Consider the following 17,747-nt stretch of genomic DNA (forward strand, 5'->3'; position numbering starts at 1 on the left):
GGGCCTCAGTGACTTCACAGCTGAGAATTTATTGTAACAAAATAACCAGAAGTGCTACTAAAGATTCAGGCAGAAAGACAACCCGGGATTGACAGCAGCCTGCAAGCTGGCCCCCAGTGGGTGGTGCATTTCTGACACACACGCAGGTAATTCTACGATGCCACTAACAACTGTGCGTTCTTAAGAATTCAATAATGAAAAACTCTCACAAAATTTTCAGCTTTATAAAAAAGGCACGGGGCTTCCCTGCCTGGTGGCGCAGCCGTTAAGAACCCACCTGCCAATGCAGGGGACACGGGTTCAAGCCCTGGTCCAGGAAGATCCCACATGCCACGGAGCAAGTAAGCCCGTGCGCCACAGCTACTGAAGCCCGCGCGCCTAGAGCCCGTGCTCCGCAACAAGTGATGCCACCGCAATGAGAAGCCTGCGCACTGCAAGAAAGAGTAGCCCCTGCTCGCCACAACTAGAGGAAGCCCACGCGCGGCAACGAAGACCCAACACAGCACCCCCCCCCAAAAAAAGGGCACAAAACCAAACACACAGTATGACTTTGATTTTGTGCAATAATACAAGTTGTAAAAATACAAACAAGCTAAAAGCAGTGATTTCTGAGTACTGGGCTTACAGGTGATTTTCATGTCCCCTTTTCTGCTCCAAATTCGTTTATACTGCACGTGCACTAACTTACAGACTTGAGATGAAATAGTAAAAAATTAAATTGTATAAAAAAAAAAATGGTAGCACCTTAGAACACGAGGTCAAACTCCTCACGTTGAGGCTTGAGTTCAATCGTCTAAACGACCGAGTATGACAGATGTATTTTTGTCTGTTCGAACCTGATGCCCACTGTCTGCAGCCTGGGAGTGGGGTGCTTACCGGAGTTGGGGCACTCCTGCAGCGCCTTGGCCATGAGCGTGCTGGCGATGTTCTTCAGCCCCGCGCGGTACTCCAGCCGCACGGACTCCAGCCTGCGGAGAGAGGCCCGAGGCGGGGGTCGAGCGCCGTCCACTGGCAGCCCGGTGACAAGCAGAAGGTCCTGGGGAGCCACAGGGGCTGGATTTCCCTGCTCTGCCCAGCGGCTCATCTACCAGAGGAGGGAGATGCTGGTGACCCCCACCCTCAAGCCGCCGCAGTAGCCGACACCTGGACTCTGATGTCATCGAGGTGCGAATGAAGGCGGCCAGGATGAAGAGAGACATGCCTGCTGACGGCTGCTGGGGCGCCTCAGTGAGCTGACACCCTGAAGGCGCACGTTGCATCTCTGTGTGCACAGCCTCCTATGGATATCCTTCACCCGGCAAACTCCTATTCATCCTTCAAGGCCTTTCCCAGATATTACCTCTTCTGTAGAGTCCACTCTCTCGGCGTCATCCACCCCCGATGCCCCATCAACAGCTCCTGGCTCTCCTGGGGAACACTTAATCTGAACACAAGCTACACTGCGTCAAACTACCTTCAGGCCCGTCTGAACCCTCCCACGGCCGAGACAGGACTCCTCACGGCTGGCACTTCCCACGGAGCCTGAGCTGGAAATGCTGCACCAAATCCTCGGCCTGAGCGTGTGAGCGAGGCTGGCCCATGCGGGCGGCGCAGGGACTCACCACAGGCCGGGGTTCTTCGGGTTCCTCAGGCGAGCCTTCTCCAGAATGGCCCGAGCTCGGGTCAGCTGCCCCACCTTCTCCTCCAGCCGGGAAAGCAGAAGCCACAGGGGTGTGGAGTGGGGACATTTCTTCAACTGCAGCCACAGACACAAGTGAGAGAGGGCTCAGCTGGCATCTGGGGGGGGCTGTAACATCCGTGGTGGCTCCTCGAACTGGGAGTGAGGGCCACCTTTGCCCCCAGAGACCCAGCTGCTTCACGCCCAGGCGTGTGTCTACATGCACGGCTGAACTGTGCACACGTGCGCAGGGTGTGTGTTCATGAGCACGCTGTGCCATGTGCACGGACACATGGGTGTCGACTCAGCAGCCTGTGCCTTACGTGGGCCGTAAAACGTACTCCGCTGAGTGCAGCATGCACGGCTTGGTGGGGGCAGAGGCTGGGACCGGGTCAGCGGATGACGGGCCTGCCCCGAGCCCACAGCCCCTCCGGGCCCAGCTCACCCCCTGGCTGTAGGCCTCGCGGGCCTTGTCCACGAGCTCCGCCTGCTCCTCAACCTGGCCCTTCATCATCCAGAGCTTGGCGAAGTCCTCGTAGTGTTTCAGGGCCTCTTCGCACAGCTCCTGCGCAGCCGCGGTGTTGCCCAGCACCCACTCCAGCTTCACAGACTTCATGAACACCTGAGGGGTCAGACGGCCTCAGCCCGGCTCTGGCGCTGGGCCGGGGCTGGGCCAGCACCTTCCTGGCGCTCGCCGCCCGGAGAGCTCACCCCGAATGCCCTCTCGTATCTTTTGGGACAAGCTAGGGCTACACACATGAATGCATTTTAAAGCCAAGAGTGAACAAATGAGCTCCGAGTACCGTGGCCTCAGGCGGGTGCGGGGGCGCGGGGGGTCCCCGCGTGTGACGGGCGGGACGGCTCTGCTTACCCGGGCGGTGGGCGCGCTGCTCCGTGCCTTGGCCAGCAGCCTGCGGGCCCGCTCGTACTCGTTGTTCTCGGACTCTAGCTTCACAGCCGCCAGCCAGATCTCCTCGCTGTTGGGGTTAGCCTGCGGGGCAAGCACGCAGCATCAGCAGCGAGCAGGGCGAGGGTACCCTCATCGAAGGCAGCCCGCCTGGGAGCCAGACTGGGCCTCACTCTGCAGCAGGACGTCTAATCCAGGAATGTCCTGGGCTAACCGGGAACAGAGCAGAGTGCAGCCCCAGGACACCGACTTCCTCACAAACAAGCCAGCCTGTCTCACTGCCACAGACGTGCAGCCTCCATGGCACTGGGGCCGTGGTGCCAACCGCCCCCCTCTGCCTGCTGACGCCGTCACTCACGTCCCACCCTCGTGGATCCGCCCACCCAACCCTGCTCTTTCCCAAGCCTGGCAATGAGGAACTGGCCGTCCCAGCGTGTCAACGTGGATAGGACGGAAGAACGCCCGGGACATCACGGACGGCACGGAGAGGGCTCCCAGGGTCAGGACTGGGTCACGTACAACCCCGAGTCCAGCAGACACGTGGGTAGTGCCCTCCAGCTTCCTGAAAGCACAGCCAGCTGCTGGCCACACTCAGCCTGACCACGTCCCCAACCTGAGAAGCACCCCCCGGTGGCAGCTAAGGAGGAGAGGGGCAGAGACAGGCATCACTGCCCAGGCAGTGGCGGGAGAGCGCCGGGACCACTGGGAGAGGAGGAGTGTCCTCCACCCTGGGCGCCCAGACGACAGCTGAGAGCCGAAGGGAGACCCAGGCCAGGCGCCGCCACGTATTTACTCAAGGAAGGACAGACTTTATTATGCCAGTCTGGGTGACAACACAGTGACGTAGACTCTCTAGTTTATAAAAAAGCATGCTGCAAACCACTGACTAACACCCCTGTTGTCATAAAGTATTAGGATGTTACACGTGACAATAAAAATCAGGTCCTAAGAAAAATGCACGGGGACTGCCCTGGCGGTCCAGTGGTTAAGACTCTGCACTTCCAACGCAGGGGACGCGGGTTCGATCACTGATCAGGAAACTAAGATCCCACATGCCATGTGGCGCAGCCAAAAAAGAAAAAAAGAAAAAAAAACTAGAAAAAGGAAAGAAAAATGCACAGCTCACAGCATCAGCCATGGTAAGCCTGGCTAGGTGCAGCTGTCTGAACTCAACTCCACCCGCTGACGGGCCTCGGCAGCACTAGGTGGCCCACGTGTGACCCCAATGCAGGCACCTGTGCTCAGGCACAGGGGACAGGCCTTCCTCGGGCGGGGACTGGACACCCTAATGTTCACGTAGGAAAGTGGCTGTCGCCGTGCCCTCGTGTGGGGACATGGTGCTCCGGCTGCTACCCTGTCCCTCCTGTCTCCCTGAGTCTGTGTTGTGGAACACTTAGCCCGAGGTCAGACTGAGTGGCGGCAGATGAGAGGTAGGTGTCCATCGTCTGGGCCTTTTTCCCTCCTCTCAGGCCCCCTCAGGGCCCCACTGCCCACAGAGCAGCCCAAGTCCCACGCGGCCTGCCCACGCTCGGCCCCTCCAGGGTCAGCTCCCGTCGACGAGGGGGGAGGGCCTGAGCAGGGCAGGGGACCCTGGAGCCCTGAGGCCAAGGCCCGCCCCTCACCCACCTGGAAGGCCAGAGCCAGGATGCTCCTCGCCGCGGGCACGTCCCCGGCCAGCCACTTGGACTTGGCGCCCATGAGCCACAGCACCTCGGCTTTCGGGCAGTGGGCCACGGCCCGCTGCAGCAGGGCCTCCAGGGACTCCCTGCAAGACAGGGGCTGGTCACCACCAGAGAATGCAGGCCGCTCTCAGCCAAGCCGCGGGCACTGAAAAGACAGTTAGCGCTTCAAAGTTCGAAGCTGTCAATGATTTACCAGACTTTTACAATGGGGAGAGTGTGGGGAAATCTTTTCTCTCCATAAAGGCTCGAAAGTCAACTACTGAAGAGGGTGCTACAAAGCAATGCATTGTTCAAACAGCAGAGTCTGATGGAACCTCTCAAGAGAGCGTTTTACAGCCGTGTGTCCTGGAGGCGTGATAACTTCGCGGTCTGGGGGCCGGGGCCTTTTCATCTCTAACCACAGATCCGCCGATAAAGATTACGACCCGAGTCTACTCTCCGGCATCTAGAGAAACTGTCTTATTGGAAGAAAGTTATTTTAGGTCACCATCAAGCAAGAAGCCTGGGTTTCAGGTGTGAAGCCCCCAACCCCTGCGCAGCCCACCACCCCTGTAATACCCCCGGCACAGACGACCTCCCCGGGCCTCGGCAGCAAGACCGAGTGAGCGCACAGAATCGTCTGCATGGCGTGAAGCTCGACACCGGAACCAAGACCCACAGGTCTGAAGCACTTGGGCTCCCTCACCCCGCCAAGGATACCAGAGCCAGGTGGGGGGAACTGCCCCTGAACCCAGGGCCCAAGACCCCCGGGAGCAGCCCTGCTCTAGACAGGACTGTCCGGGTGAACTCGTACAGGGTGAAGCGGCAGGGTCATTTCAAAGTGTCCCCAAAGGAGTTAACTGCAAAACACACAGCAGCCGGTGGGGACGGGAACTGCAGCAGCCAAGACTCCCTGAAAAGCCCAAGACTGATCGATGAGACAGAAGAACAGCAACAGGGGCTCCATGCTCCCAGCTGCAGCCCAGGGGGGACCAGGAGGCCCGAGCAGAGAGGACGCAGCAGAGGACCCGGGCAGAGGCTGCCCACCTAACTGCAGATGGTGCAACATCTAATTTAATCAGCAGTTACAGCCAATAAGGCAGACCCGAAAGGTTTTTTCAATTAAAGAAAACTGTCAAGGACCTCCTCGGAGCACAAAAACCAGCCCAAACCCAAATGCAGCACAGCTGAAATGAAAAACAGGCCTGCCGGGGCCCAGATGCCGCACCGCCCACGCTGCCGAAGCCAGAGCCCACGGACGTGGGACTTCGGGCTCCAGCCCTGCCCCAGGGACCCCTCAAACCACCAGTGCCCCTGGCTCAGCTGCAGGCACTTGGGCAGATGGGCCCCTCAGTGCCTTGGCACTATACAACAGCAGCAATGCTAGCGCAGAAGGTGCCCGAAAGACAGCCTGGCTGAAAAGCCCAAGAGCTTCTGCCCCTCGCCGCAGAGGCTGGACCTCGAACAAGGCCCTAGCCCACCCGCGGGGACGAGAGGCCTAAAGCCGGCGCAGGGCGGCGGGCCTGCCACGTACCTGGTGCCGTGGTTCTTCTCAAAGTACGCGGCCCGCAGCCACACACTCTTCTTGCTGGGGAAGACCTGCAGGGCGTAGGCATAGATGGCTCGGGCACACTCCAGGGCGCTGTGGGCTACACACTAGGGCAGAAAGAGGGTCATAAACAGGGCGGCTCGGCACCGACCCAGGACGGGTACCCACTCTGTGACTCCCGACCCAAGCCCTGTAGGCCAGTTACAAAGACTCTGGGGCTTCCGTGGCCCCACGGGACCAAGTGACAGTCGCTCAGGGCCTGGGGGATGGGCAGGCCAGCCCATCTCTGGGGGTGAGCCCTGGAAAGCCCCATGCTCGTGGGCACCAAGGGTTTCCGCTCTTCCTGCAGGTCACAAAGCGCCGAGGACAGCTGCCTGCTCCAGCCCAAGTGAAGAGACGACAGAGAAATGGAAGAAAGTCTGAAAGGGCTCCAGAGTTACTGCTCGCACGGTCTGTCACCTGTCTGCAGGGTGATGCCCACCGAGGCCCCTGTGTTGTCAAGGGTGACGAGGAAAGTAAGGGGAAGCACAGAGTTCAAGTCCATACTCAGAATTAAAAGCCTCGACAACCAGCGGGAGCTGGGCTCTTCCCACGGGCGGGGACCGTGCAGGCTGCGAGCTCATGCTTCACACTTTTCTGTTGGAACCACGACGGCTGGCACTGGAGACTCTTGAGTGCTCACGAGGCACCCGGGTCACACGTGTGACACCGCGTGAGCTCCATGCAGACAGCGGCCACGGCCTGCATCCAGGGACCGGAGGGGCAGGAGAGCGCCCACACGAACAAGGGAGAAATAGAAAAGCTCTGCACGGCAGGAGTCCAGCTGATCAACTCTCGTCAAACGCAGAAGCCACGCTATTTAGAAAACCAGCACCTGACAGATCCCACAGTAATAACTGACAGAAGCCAGAAGCATCATTAATGGACCCACAAACTAGTAGGTCAAAGTTTGGTGAGCAACGGCGTGTTTACACAGTCTCAGTGTCTCCCCACAAAATACTTACTAGTTACAAAGGGCCACAGCAGCCTTCCAGGGGAGGGCCCTGGCAGGCACCGCCTGAGCTGCTCAGAGGATGTGCCCCCACCGACCCAGCAGGACAGAGTCCTGCGACGATCAGAGCCCGGCTGTGAGGACACAGCATGGAGACCAAACCAAGGGGCCTGTACCCTCAAAAAAGTCACACTCATGAAAAACGACAGACCAAAGCCCTCCCCCGAATTCTCGGGGCCACGAGACCTGTGGATATGACCCTGGTCAGCTCCTCAACCAGGACGCAGTTGGGTTTTTCCTTTTGCCAAAAGGCACTTAGTGAGCCAATTGGTGAAATGTGAATAAGGCCTCAGATTACATCATAGTCCTACATCAACACTGATCTCCTGAGCTTGATAGCTATGCTGTGGTTGCATAAGAGAAGGTCCCCTTTTAAAGAAACACACACTGAAATGTTTAGAGGGAAACATTCTCCACATGTGCAATGTACTCTCAAACAGTTCAGGGAAAATAAGGGGCATGTGTGTGCAAGTGTGTGCACGTGTGGAGAACACAAAAGCAAATGTGGTGAAATGGGTAAATCTGGGGGAATCTAGGTGTAGGGCGTAAAAGAATTCTTCTTACAGTTTTGCAACTTTTCTGTAAGTCTAAAGTTATTTTTTAAATCAAAGGCTATTGGGCTTCCCTGGTGGCACAGTGGTTAAAAATCTGCCTGCCGATGCAGGGGACACAGGTTTGAGCCCTGGTCTGGGAAGATCTTGCATGCCGCGGAGCAACTAAGCCCGTGCGCCACACTACTGAGCCTGTGCTCTAGAGCCTGCGAGCCACAACTACTGAACCCATGTGCCACAACTACTGAACCCATGTGCCACAACTACTGAAGCCCACGCACCTAGAGCCCGTGCTCCGCAACAAGAGAAGCCACTGCAGTGAGAAGCCCACGCACCGCAATGAAGAGTAGCCCCCGCTCGCTGCAACCAGAGAAAAGCCCGTGCGCAGCAACGAAGACACAACACAGCGGGGGGGCATGGCTATTAAAAAGAGAGGGCCACATTTAAGGTATTAAAAGCCTCAAATGTTTTTATTGATTTTGAACCCATCATCTCTTCTCTGGAACACCACTCCAAGGAAATCATTTCAGAGGGGGCAATGTGCAAATGTTTTCTGAAGCGCAGGTTACAGCAAAGACCAGAGGTAGGGACGGCCCAGAGGTCAAGGGTGAAAAGCTGGGAAGGTTTGGGAGATGGATTCTAGGTCCAGGTTAGTAAGCGCTCAAATTCTAGCTCTGCAGCAGACTAACAGAAAACTGTACTCCTTACAGTTGCAACTTATGTTTAAAAATCAGAGACTTCCCTGGTGGCGCAGTGATTAAGAATCCGCCTGCCAATGCAGGGGACACATGTTCGAGCCCTGGTCTGGGAAGATCCCATGGACCGTGGAGCAACTAAGCCCGTGCACCACAACTACTGAGCCTGTGCTCTAGAGCCCGTGCAACACAACTACTGAGCCTGCACTCTAGAGCCCGCGAGCCACAATTACTGAGCCCGCATGCCACAACTACTGAGCCTGTGCTCCACAACAAGAGAAGCCACTGCAATGAGAAGCCCGCACACCCCAACAACGAGCAGCCCCCACTCGCTGCAACTAGAGAAAGCCTGCGTGCAGCAACGAAGACCCAATGCAGCCAAAAATGAATTAAATTAATTAATTAATTAAACAAAATAAAAATCAGCAGATCAGAAAGATTTCCAAACCAGAGCGGGTTCCCCATAAACACAGACTCCAGGCCCACGCGGCCACACTCACGCTGTCAGCATCTTCCATCCACGTGTGCTTCCGGTCTTCCTCCTCAATGCCAATCCCGATCACGGCACGCATGACCGCCTGGCAGGTGGCCACACTCCCAGCCTTGTCACACTCCTCGGCATCCTGAAAGAGGAACACAGAACTGAACTCACTACCCAGAGCTGCAGGAGCCTGACAGATGGGTGCGATGCCTGGACAGAGCAGGCTGCAGGGGGTGAGCTCCCAGGGTTCTGATGCCCTCGTGGCCCTGCCACTGCCCGCTGGCTGCGATCATCCTTCCCTGCCACCCAGCAGATAAGTATTCCACAAATCCCTAAGATACCCACTTAACAAACATTACATAAGCACCTACTGTGTACAAAGTACTAGAGTAGGCAACTCAGTGGCCATAAGGGGTTGCTATGCTAAGAAAGTTCCAAAGCACTTGGCGGTAAAAGACGAGGTCACTCACACTCATACTGTCGGCCTAGGATCCAGATTCGAAGTGGACAAAAGGAAGAGCCACTCTAACCCAGAGAGGCAGACCTGACTAGGGGAAGGAGCCCAGTGCATGGAAGGTGAGACAGAAGCCTGGGGAGGGACCAGCCACCAGGGCGTTGCGGCAGGCGGGGGCGCGGGCTGACCAGCAGAAAAGCCCTGGACTTCAGGAGAGCAACTCTCAGGACAAGCAGAGAGAAGACAGTCGTGGTTCCAGAGACGAGACACCGAGTGCCACTGAAGCCTCCTGCACAGCCGGTGGGAAGGACCAGCAATGCAGAGAGGAACGCGCGTTTACACACGTCAGACCAACGACATCGAAGCGTGCAGGCAAAGGTGGGGACAGACGTACACGTGTGCGGCTGAGGATGGACAGAGGGACGACCTCTACCGCGGGCAGCTTCAAGCTCCCTATCAAAACAGAACTCACACAGGCTGACCCAGCAATGCCTTTTAAGGAACATACTCCCAGCCGTTCAAAATGATGGACGTGCCAGGACGCTTCTGTAGCACTGTTTGCGACAGCTAAAGGAGTAGGAAGCAGCCTGCTGATGCCATCACCCAGAGACTCCAGGCTGGCTGGACACGCCGAGCCAGGCTTCCCTGGCTGTGAGAGGAGCACAGCAGCCCTCGCCTGAGCCCCTCGGTCATGGTAATAAGCATCAGAAAGGCATCCCAGGCAGAGAAGAGCCAAGGGCAAAGGCTCAGGAGAGGGCACAGGCTGACCCACAGCCAAGGGGCAGAGCTCGGCGCCCCAGAAGAGCACGGAGGGCAGAGCACGCAGTACCAGGCACCAGAGAGGAGAGCCACACAGGGAGACAGCCCCGGGTATCCGCTCTGCAGAGGGTCCCCCGTGATCTCCACTGAGCACAACCCAGCACAGGGGGGCTGGAAAAAATCGTCCAAAAGGATTAGTGGGAATGGTCCTCGGAGCACACCTGGGTCCAGGAACAGTGCCTGTTCCCACTGGCCAGAGTGGAGACCCCCCAGGAGACACAGGGCACTGAGCACATCACCCAGAGGTCACCTCCACAGGACAGTGAGTCCCAAACTGCCCCACACTGACTACAGTGGGTCCCACCCAGCAAGTGTCGAGGCAAGACCCACAGGGTCAGAACGTTTCCAATACAGAACCGCGCTCCAACGCCGAAGCCCAGAATGCTCACAGTGGCACAAAAGCATCTGGCACCTAACAAGGGAAAACGCACAGCGTCCGCAGCAAAGCAAAGATTATCAGGCATGCAAAGAAACAGGGAAAGACAACGCATAATGAAGAAGAAAATAGTCAGTGTTTACCAAAATCAACCCCAAACTGACCCAGAGGTTAGAATGAGCAGACAAGGACACTAAAACAATTATTATAATCACGATCCACGTGTTCAAAATGTTATATGGCAACATGAAAGATGTGATAGAAGGTTTTTAAAAAGATCAAAATTCCTAGAAGTGAAAACTGCCAAGATCTAAGATGAAAAATGTCCTCGATGACGTCAACAGCAGATTAGACATTACAGAAGATTAGCAAAACTTGAGGACAAAGCAATAGAAGTTATCCAAGACGAAACTGAGAGAAAAAAGAGTATTTCTGTAACCGACCAGAGCATCAGAGGGCGTCTGAGCTCACACCACACCCACAGGAAAGACTAGACGTCCCCCAGGTCCGTGACCAGAGGTGGGGGCCCTCACCACTGCTCTTCTAGCCGGGCAAGCAGATGGGAAATAAAAGGTACCATGCTGGAAAAGAGGAAGTAAAACTGTATTTACAGATGGTATAATCCTATACATAAAAAATCCTAAAGCATCTGCTGAAACTATTACAATTTGATAAATGATTTCAGCAAGGTTACAGGACATAAGATCAATATTTAAAAATCAATTGTATTACTACACACGAACAACGAACCTGAAAATCAAAGTAAGAAAAAATTCTATTTATGACAACATCAAAAATAATAAAGTACTTTAGATTACATAAAATAAGTGTAATATTAGTACACTAAAACATTACTGAAAAAAATTTTTTAAAAACTAAATAAATGGGACTTCCCTGGTGGCGCAGTGGTTAGGAGTCCACCTGCCGATGCAGGGGACACGGGTTCGTGCCCCAGTCCGGGAAGATCCCACATGCCACGCACGGAGCGGCTGGGCCCGTGAGCCATGGCCGCTGAGCCTGCACGTCCGGAGCCTGTGCTCCACAACGGGAGAGGCCACAACAGTGAGAGGCCCGCGTACCGCAAAAAAAAAAAAAACTAAATAAATGGAAAGACACCCCACGTTCACTGACTGGAAGAGTCACTACTGTTAGGATGGCACCAGTCCGCCCAGATGACCTGTAGTGTAGATTCAATGCAACCTCTATCAAAATCCCAGCTGGCTACTTTGTAGGATCTGACAAGTTGACCCTACAATTCATATGAAAACACAAAGAACCAAGCACAGCCGAAACAGTCTGTAAAGAACAAAGTAGGAGGACTCACAAAGCCTCCTCGTTTCAAAGCCACAGTAAGCAAAACAGTGTGGTGCTGGCACAAACCCAGACATACAGCCTAGCGGAGCAGGACTGCGATTCCAGAAGTAAACTTTTACATTTATGACCAGCTGGCTCGCCACAGCAGTGCCAGGACTACTCAACAGGGGAAGATCTAGTGGCGCCAGGACAACGGGACATGCACTTGTAAAAGCGTGAAGTTCAACTCTAAGGCAAATGGATCACAGACCTAAATGAAGCACTAAAAAAATAAAAATCTTAAAAAACACAGGAGTAATCTTCATAACCTCAGGTTAGGGAAGGTTTCTTTGATATGATACCTAAAGCACGAGTAACAAAAGAAATAAATAAATTGGACTATATCAAAAACATTTGCGCTATAAGCAATACAATCATCTGACAAATGACTTGCATCCAAAATATATACAAAAAATTCTTACAACTCAATAATAAAAATAGATAATAAACAATAAAAAGATAAATAACCCACTATATTAAAACCCACTGAATTTCCTACTTTAAATGGGTAAGTTTTATGGATGGTTAATTATAGCTTAACAAACTGTTAAAAAATGAAACAGAAAGAATAATTTAAAAAATGAATAGATCACCATGAGCTGGAAGACAGCTTCACGTGGCCTAATGAGCAGGTAATTGTGCCTGAAAGAGGATGAGTTGAAGAAACAGGGGACACAAATTTTCCAAATCCGATAAAATCTATAAATCCACAGATCCAAGATACTGAACCAACTCTACCCACAAGAAACATGAAAAACCACACCAAGTCAGATTACAATCAAACTGCTCAAAACCCATGATACAGAAAAACATCTTAAAAGCAGATAGAAATCTTTTAATTTAGAAATTTAAAAAATTTTTAATTTAATTTTTAAAAAAAGTACGTACAGAGGAGCAAAGACGGCAAGCAGGTGTCTCGCTGGGAACCACCCAGGTAAGAACAGTGTCTTTAAAACACTGAAAGAAAAAACTGTCAACCTAGAATTCTACACCCAGAGAAAATATCTTTCAAGAGCAGGGAAGAAATAAAGACTGTTTCCAGACATTTAAAAACTGGAAGAACTGGCCATCAGGCCTGCACTGAAAGAAATGTTCAAAGAAGTCCGTCAGGCAGAAGGAAGATGACACCAGCTGGAAACCGGGATCCACACCAAGTAATGAGAATGTCAAAAATGGTTAAACAACACTAAATAAATAAAGGAGCTAAATCTAGATGATTCGATTTTAGAGATACGTATGAGGCCTCGCACCTGAGATTTTAAAACATTGCCCAAACACAGGAAGGGAAGAGAACAGAGGTACTGATCCATCGCCACCTCCTCGGGAGGAGGGCGATGCTGGAGCAGCTCCGGTGCAGCAGCTGGAGCCACTGGGAGGAGGGCAAGCAGCACTGCGGCGGCAGAGGCACGAGAAGGGAGGCGGCAGAGGTCTGGGGCCGCCTTCCGAGGCTGAGGGCAGTGGGTGAAGCAAACGGGCAGGAGGAGGCAGGAGAGGGCGGCAGAGGTCTGGGGCCGCCTTCCGAGGCTGAGGGCAGTGGGTGAAGCAAACGGGCAGGAGGAGGCAGGAGAGGGCAGCTGAGGCCTGGCAGCGGGTTTGAGTGCTTTCAAAGACCTCGCTGGCCATGATCTACAGAAGTTAAAGATGGGGACGTGAGAGACAGAAGCTCTAAGGCTCACTCTCTTTTAAATCGTATCCTCTCTACTGGAAAAGCAGGGCTGGTCGCAAGCATTGGCACACTGAAGTTTCCCCCAAGATGCACTCAGGCTTGCACCTCCATAGAAAGCCACGAGGTGATCACATAAGGAGAAGCCACCCCTGTGCCTGCTGTGCCTGCCAGCGTGAGGACGGGCCTCTCAGGTGCCACCCCGATGTCCCCACCCTCCAAGGGACTCTGACGAGCAGGAGGGCATCCGTGTTTAAAGCAGACGCCATGGCACCTGCCAACCTCACCTGGATCCACTGCTCGCGGTTGATCTCCACGCCGTTGGCCCGCAGGGAGGTGATGGCCCGGTCGATGATCTTCTCCACCATCTGCGTGTTCCCATTGGCCTCCTCCAGCTTGGCGGCCGTGATCCAGATGTGCCGGTCCGTAGGGATGTTCTCCCGGGCCTTATTTAAGACCTTGCGGGCATTTTCGTAGGTCTCTAGCCTGGCCAGGGCGAGCCAGAGCTGCATGGAGAGACCCGCCAGGTCAGGTGGACCCTCCACAGGCCACAGCCCTTGCACAAAATCCTTTGTACAAGTTTTCAAGGACTTTTTTTTTTTTTTTTTTTTTTTTGCGGTACGCGGGCCTCTCACTGTTGTGGCCTCTCCCGCTGCGGAGCACAGGCTCCGGACACACAGGCTCAGCGGCCATGGCTCACGGGCCCAGCCACTCCGCAGCATGTGGGATCTTCCCGGCCCGGGGCACGAACCCGTGTCCCCTGCATCGGCAGGCGGACTCTCAACCACTGCGCCACCAGGGAAGGCCTCAAGGACCATTTTAAACAGGGCCCGGGAACGTGTGCATGTCCTGCCTCATCTGCAGGCTGTCTGGTTACGCTTCTGACTCACTTAGTGATGTGACTGACATGAATAGGTGACGGGTTCTCAGCCCCGCGTTCCAAACACTGGTTAAAGGCACACAGCGTTAGGACAGAAGGTGAGCAGGGTGTGACTGTCGCCTTTGCAAACTGAAAGGACACGGGTGTTCATCTGTCTGGAGTTCTCACACCCCAGGTTTTGATTCTGCAACAGTTTATCACCAAAAATGTGTATGGGCTCTATTTATTTTTACGTAAATAAATTAAGATTAATTGTGTTTGGAGAATTTCACAACACCCCTTAGGATAATTAAAGACAGACTGGACATCATACAATCATGACTAAAAGTCACTTCACAAAACGCTGTGAACAAGAAACTTTAAAACTAAAGAAATCCAAGTAGCTCTGAGGCCGAGCCAACCTCCCACTGGGCCGGCAGAAAGCCATACCAGTCCTTTCTGTCACCCTCCAGGTCCCACTGACAAGCTTCGAGCTGAACTAGGAGGACTGGTCCCTGAAGAAGAGTGCTCGGCACGGAGCTCCCCACGGGGTCGGGGCCGAGCGGAGATTCTGCTCTGCATTTCCTTCGGGAGCATAGGGTCACTGCGCTTGCTGCCAGGCAGCTGGACCACAGGGCAGCAGCCCAGGAGTCCCTCAGTGAGCTCAAGGCCCAGCCGACACCTCCTGCAGACACTGGCCTCGGGCTCAGGCCTCCGCAGGGCAGGGGACTCACCTCCACGCTAGTGGGGCAGCACTCCACAGCTCGGCTGAGCATGATTCTAGCATCTTCGGGCTCTTCCAGCTCCACGGCCGCCTTCCACAAGCGAACTGAGTTTGGAACGTGCTCAAGGGCTGGGAAAGGGCAAACAAGAAACCAGATCACAGAAAAACGGAAGTGAAAGCAAGACACTGTCACAGAGGATGCTGCTGCCAGCGAGTCCAGATGGTCTCTGCCCTGGGTGACAGGCCGGGACTTCACATGGGTCCCTCGGGTCTGGACAGACACCAACGAGACCAGTGCCGATGTCCCGAATCAGCAAGCAAGGCTGGCAGAGAAGGCTGTGCATCACCTCACACCCATTCACACCTGAAAATCAACATTAGAAAAGGAGGCAGCGCAGACCAGGCACCTGCCGCCCAGGACGGGCCAGCCGAGTAGGCTGCGTGTGAGCGAGTGCGCGGAAGTCACGGGGACAGAAAGTGCCAGTGACTCTGGGATCCGCATCTGCCCAGGACGGCAGAGCAAGGGCTCCTCCCTGGACCCCAAGGAGCACGAGAGCAAAGGCGCCAGGTGCTGCACCCCACTGGCAGCCTCGGGGCCTCAGTTCACACGAGTGACGGCAGGAAAGGGGGACCAGCTCCCAGGAGAGGCCGTGACACCCTGCAGTCCGGAAGCTCCCACACCTCTGTTTAAGCAGCAGAGCCCTTCCTTCAGATGCAAGTTACTGAAAAAGCCAAAACACCGGGCAGCTAAACACAGAGCCCTGCAGCAGGGGGACTAGGGAGGCCGAGGCAAGGCCTCCAGTCAGCCCCTGGCAGGCGTGACGGTGACTAAGAGCTGATGAGGGCAGGAAACCAGAACAGCCCAGAGGAGATCTTCTTTCTAGAAAACACACGGGCCCAGCTTGCGGGAAACAGCCCTCAGATTCAATGGTGCAAAATCTGCGGACCCACCAAGTCTCTCGCGTTCCTCCCTTCAGCAGAAACAGCCCCTCCCACTTCTGGGAGACGGGCTTCCCTCCTTTATAGGCCCTTGAAAAAGGGGTGCCCCTCCTCTCCTGTGGCCAAACAGGATGGCAGTGGCTCCAGGTCACTGCACACCATGCCAGTCCCTCCCTGGCTGGTGAGCAGGAAGCAGCACGTGCCTGAGATGCTTAAGACCAGTGGGCCAGAGGTGGGGAGACACACCCCACGAACCCACCCCCAGTGAGTTTCAAAGGTTCCCATGGTCCAGGGCTCATGGGGACCTCTCCTCTACGACAAAAAACGAGCTGCCACTCCGCAACCACCTGCCATGGAAGACGATGCCCCAGCCTGCGGCCCAGGGCTCTGCAAGGACCACAGCGCCACCAGCCTGCAAAAGAGGTGCAGCCAAGGGATTGGCCCCTGGGCTTCCCTGGCCTGACCACACCTGTTACTCGGCCCAGCGCTAGCAGGGCACCAGCTGGGGGACCCTCGCAGGAGGCCACACGCAGTGACTGCGGTGCTTCTTGCTTGACTAGGACCCCCAGGGCCAGTGGGGAGCGCTGACAGGCATGTGGCCGCGGGCTGCATGTCGTCATCCCTGGGGAAGCCTGGTCCCTGTCCCCACGAGTTTGAACTCAGCTGTCCAGAGGTCTCATCCCGAGGGACACGATGTGTCCAAAGGCCCGTGGCCATGGTTCTCCTGCACTGGAGGCCGAGGCGGACCCAGTTCTCTGGCCTTCACGCGTCGCCAGACCAGCCCCGGCTGGCGAGGTGAGCCCTGACCCCCACGGGGAGACCGGTCTGCCACCGTGTGCGCGAGGGGAGACCTCAACCATAGCCCAGAGCGGCGTCCTGAGGCCTGGCTGAGCAGTCCCACTTCCCGGAGTGACAGTCACCAGGAAGCACAGCAGCCCAAGAAAGCCAAGACCACCGAGGGAACAGCCCCTCAGCAGTGATGTCAGATAAGGAGGCCTGCGGGGGCCCGCCCCGCCCGCCCTGCCTGCGCCCTCCCCCTGGTCACACTCCACGCCCGTGGCCATGGGGTTGTTAACTTCACCCCGCGACGGGCGTGAGGCCCAGGACGGCCCCACTTTTCGGGAGAGACTGGGAACTCCTCTGTTGGCATTTCATCAATAGCCCCCAGGACCGGAGCTGAAGCCAACCACTGCTGACGAGTCCAGATCTCACCAAGGTGCTCCCCAGAGACCATCCACCACACCAGGTCAGGCTATCTCCAAGAGCTGTGGCCAGCCAGGGTGGCAGGGCCGGCCCGGTCGGGAACGGAGCAGTCTGAACTAGACAGCCTGCGATCAGAGGCCAACGCACTCTCTGGCCCTTGGCCCCAAGGTGGGGACACATGGTGCCATCCTGTACTCACTTTATGGACCAGAGCATGCTGGCTGGAGACAGAGTCACTCCACTGTTCCAGGCCTGCATGATCAGCCGAGGAACACGGTGCCTGACACCTTCATCGTGAGCGAAGCCCACAGGAAGCAGCCGCAGCCTGGCCCCCGGAGCACAGCGCTCACAGGCCCACAGGTGCCCCTACAGATGACAGCACGCAGACTGAGGCCAAGCACCCACCCCACGTCACTCAGCCTCCTAAGGCCTCAGGTGTCAGAGTAGCATGTGAAGCTCAGGTTCTCCCATCAAAGGACCACGATGTCAGCTGCACCAGCTGGACCCAGAGCTCAAGCGGAAACTGAGCTGGCACGGAGTCCTCCCCAGTCACTGATGGAAGTCACTGTCATTGGTTTCCAAACATCAGATCCTTCCAGCAGTAGCTGTCAGGTTCACCACGCGCTAAAGTAGGCATCGCCAGCTGTGCCCCAGGCACCTAGACAAAGAGTGCTGTTTTTGGAAACACTCTAAGGACAGGGAAGGCCAGGAACAGGACCGGGGAGCAGGGTGGAGGCCAGCTAGAGGCTCCACGCTCTCCCCACCTTCGCGCAGCCTGAAGGAAAGCAGAGCCGGGAGGCCCGCC

General features: G+C 55.6%; 1 protein-coding gene across 1 annotated transcript in view; it reads right to left on the bottom strand.

Annotated features, from left to right (window-relative positions):
• PRPF6 (pre-mRNA processing factor 6) overlaps positions 1–17,747 on the bottom strand; it is a 35,332-nt gene that overhangs the window by 3,622 nt on the left and 13,963 nt on the right. Inside the window, exons 10-18 of the mRNA XM_060120481.1 lie at positions 14,811–14,929; positions 13,505–13,723; positions 8,572–8,694; positions 5,760–5,881; positions 4,191–4,329; positions 2,529–2,648; positions 2,103–2,279; positions 1,602–1,735; positions 877–968 (exon numbers count right to left, since the gene is read on the bottom strand). Of these exons, the coding sequence (XP_059976464.1) occupies positions 877–968; positions 1,602–1,735; positions 2,103–2,279; positions 2,529–2,648; positions 4,191–4,329; positions 5,760–5,881; positions 8,572–8,694; positions 13,505–13,723; positions 14,811–14,929 (1,245 nt within the window). The remainder of the gene's footprint in view (positions 1–876; positions 969–1,601; positions 1,736–2,102; positions 2,280–2,528; positions 2,649–4,190; positions 4,330–5,759; positions 5,882–8,571; positions 8,695–13,504; positions 13,724–14,810; positions 14,930–17,747) is intronic.

This window comes from Mesoplodon densirostris, chromosome 16 (genome assembly GCF_025265405.1).
Source record: "Mesoplodon densirostris isolate mMesDen1 chromosome 16, mMesDen1 primary haplotype, whole genome shotgun sequence".
NCBI lineage: Eukaryota > Metazoa > Chordata > Mammalia > Artiodactyla > Ziphiidae > Mesoplodon > Mesoplodon densirostris.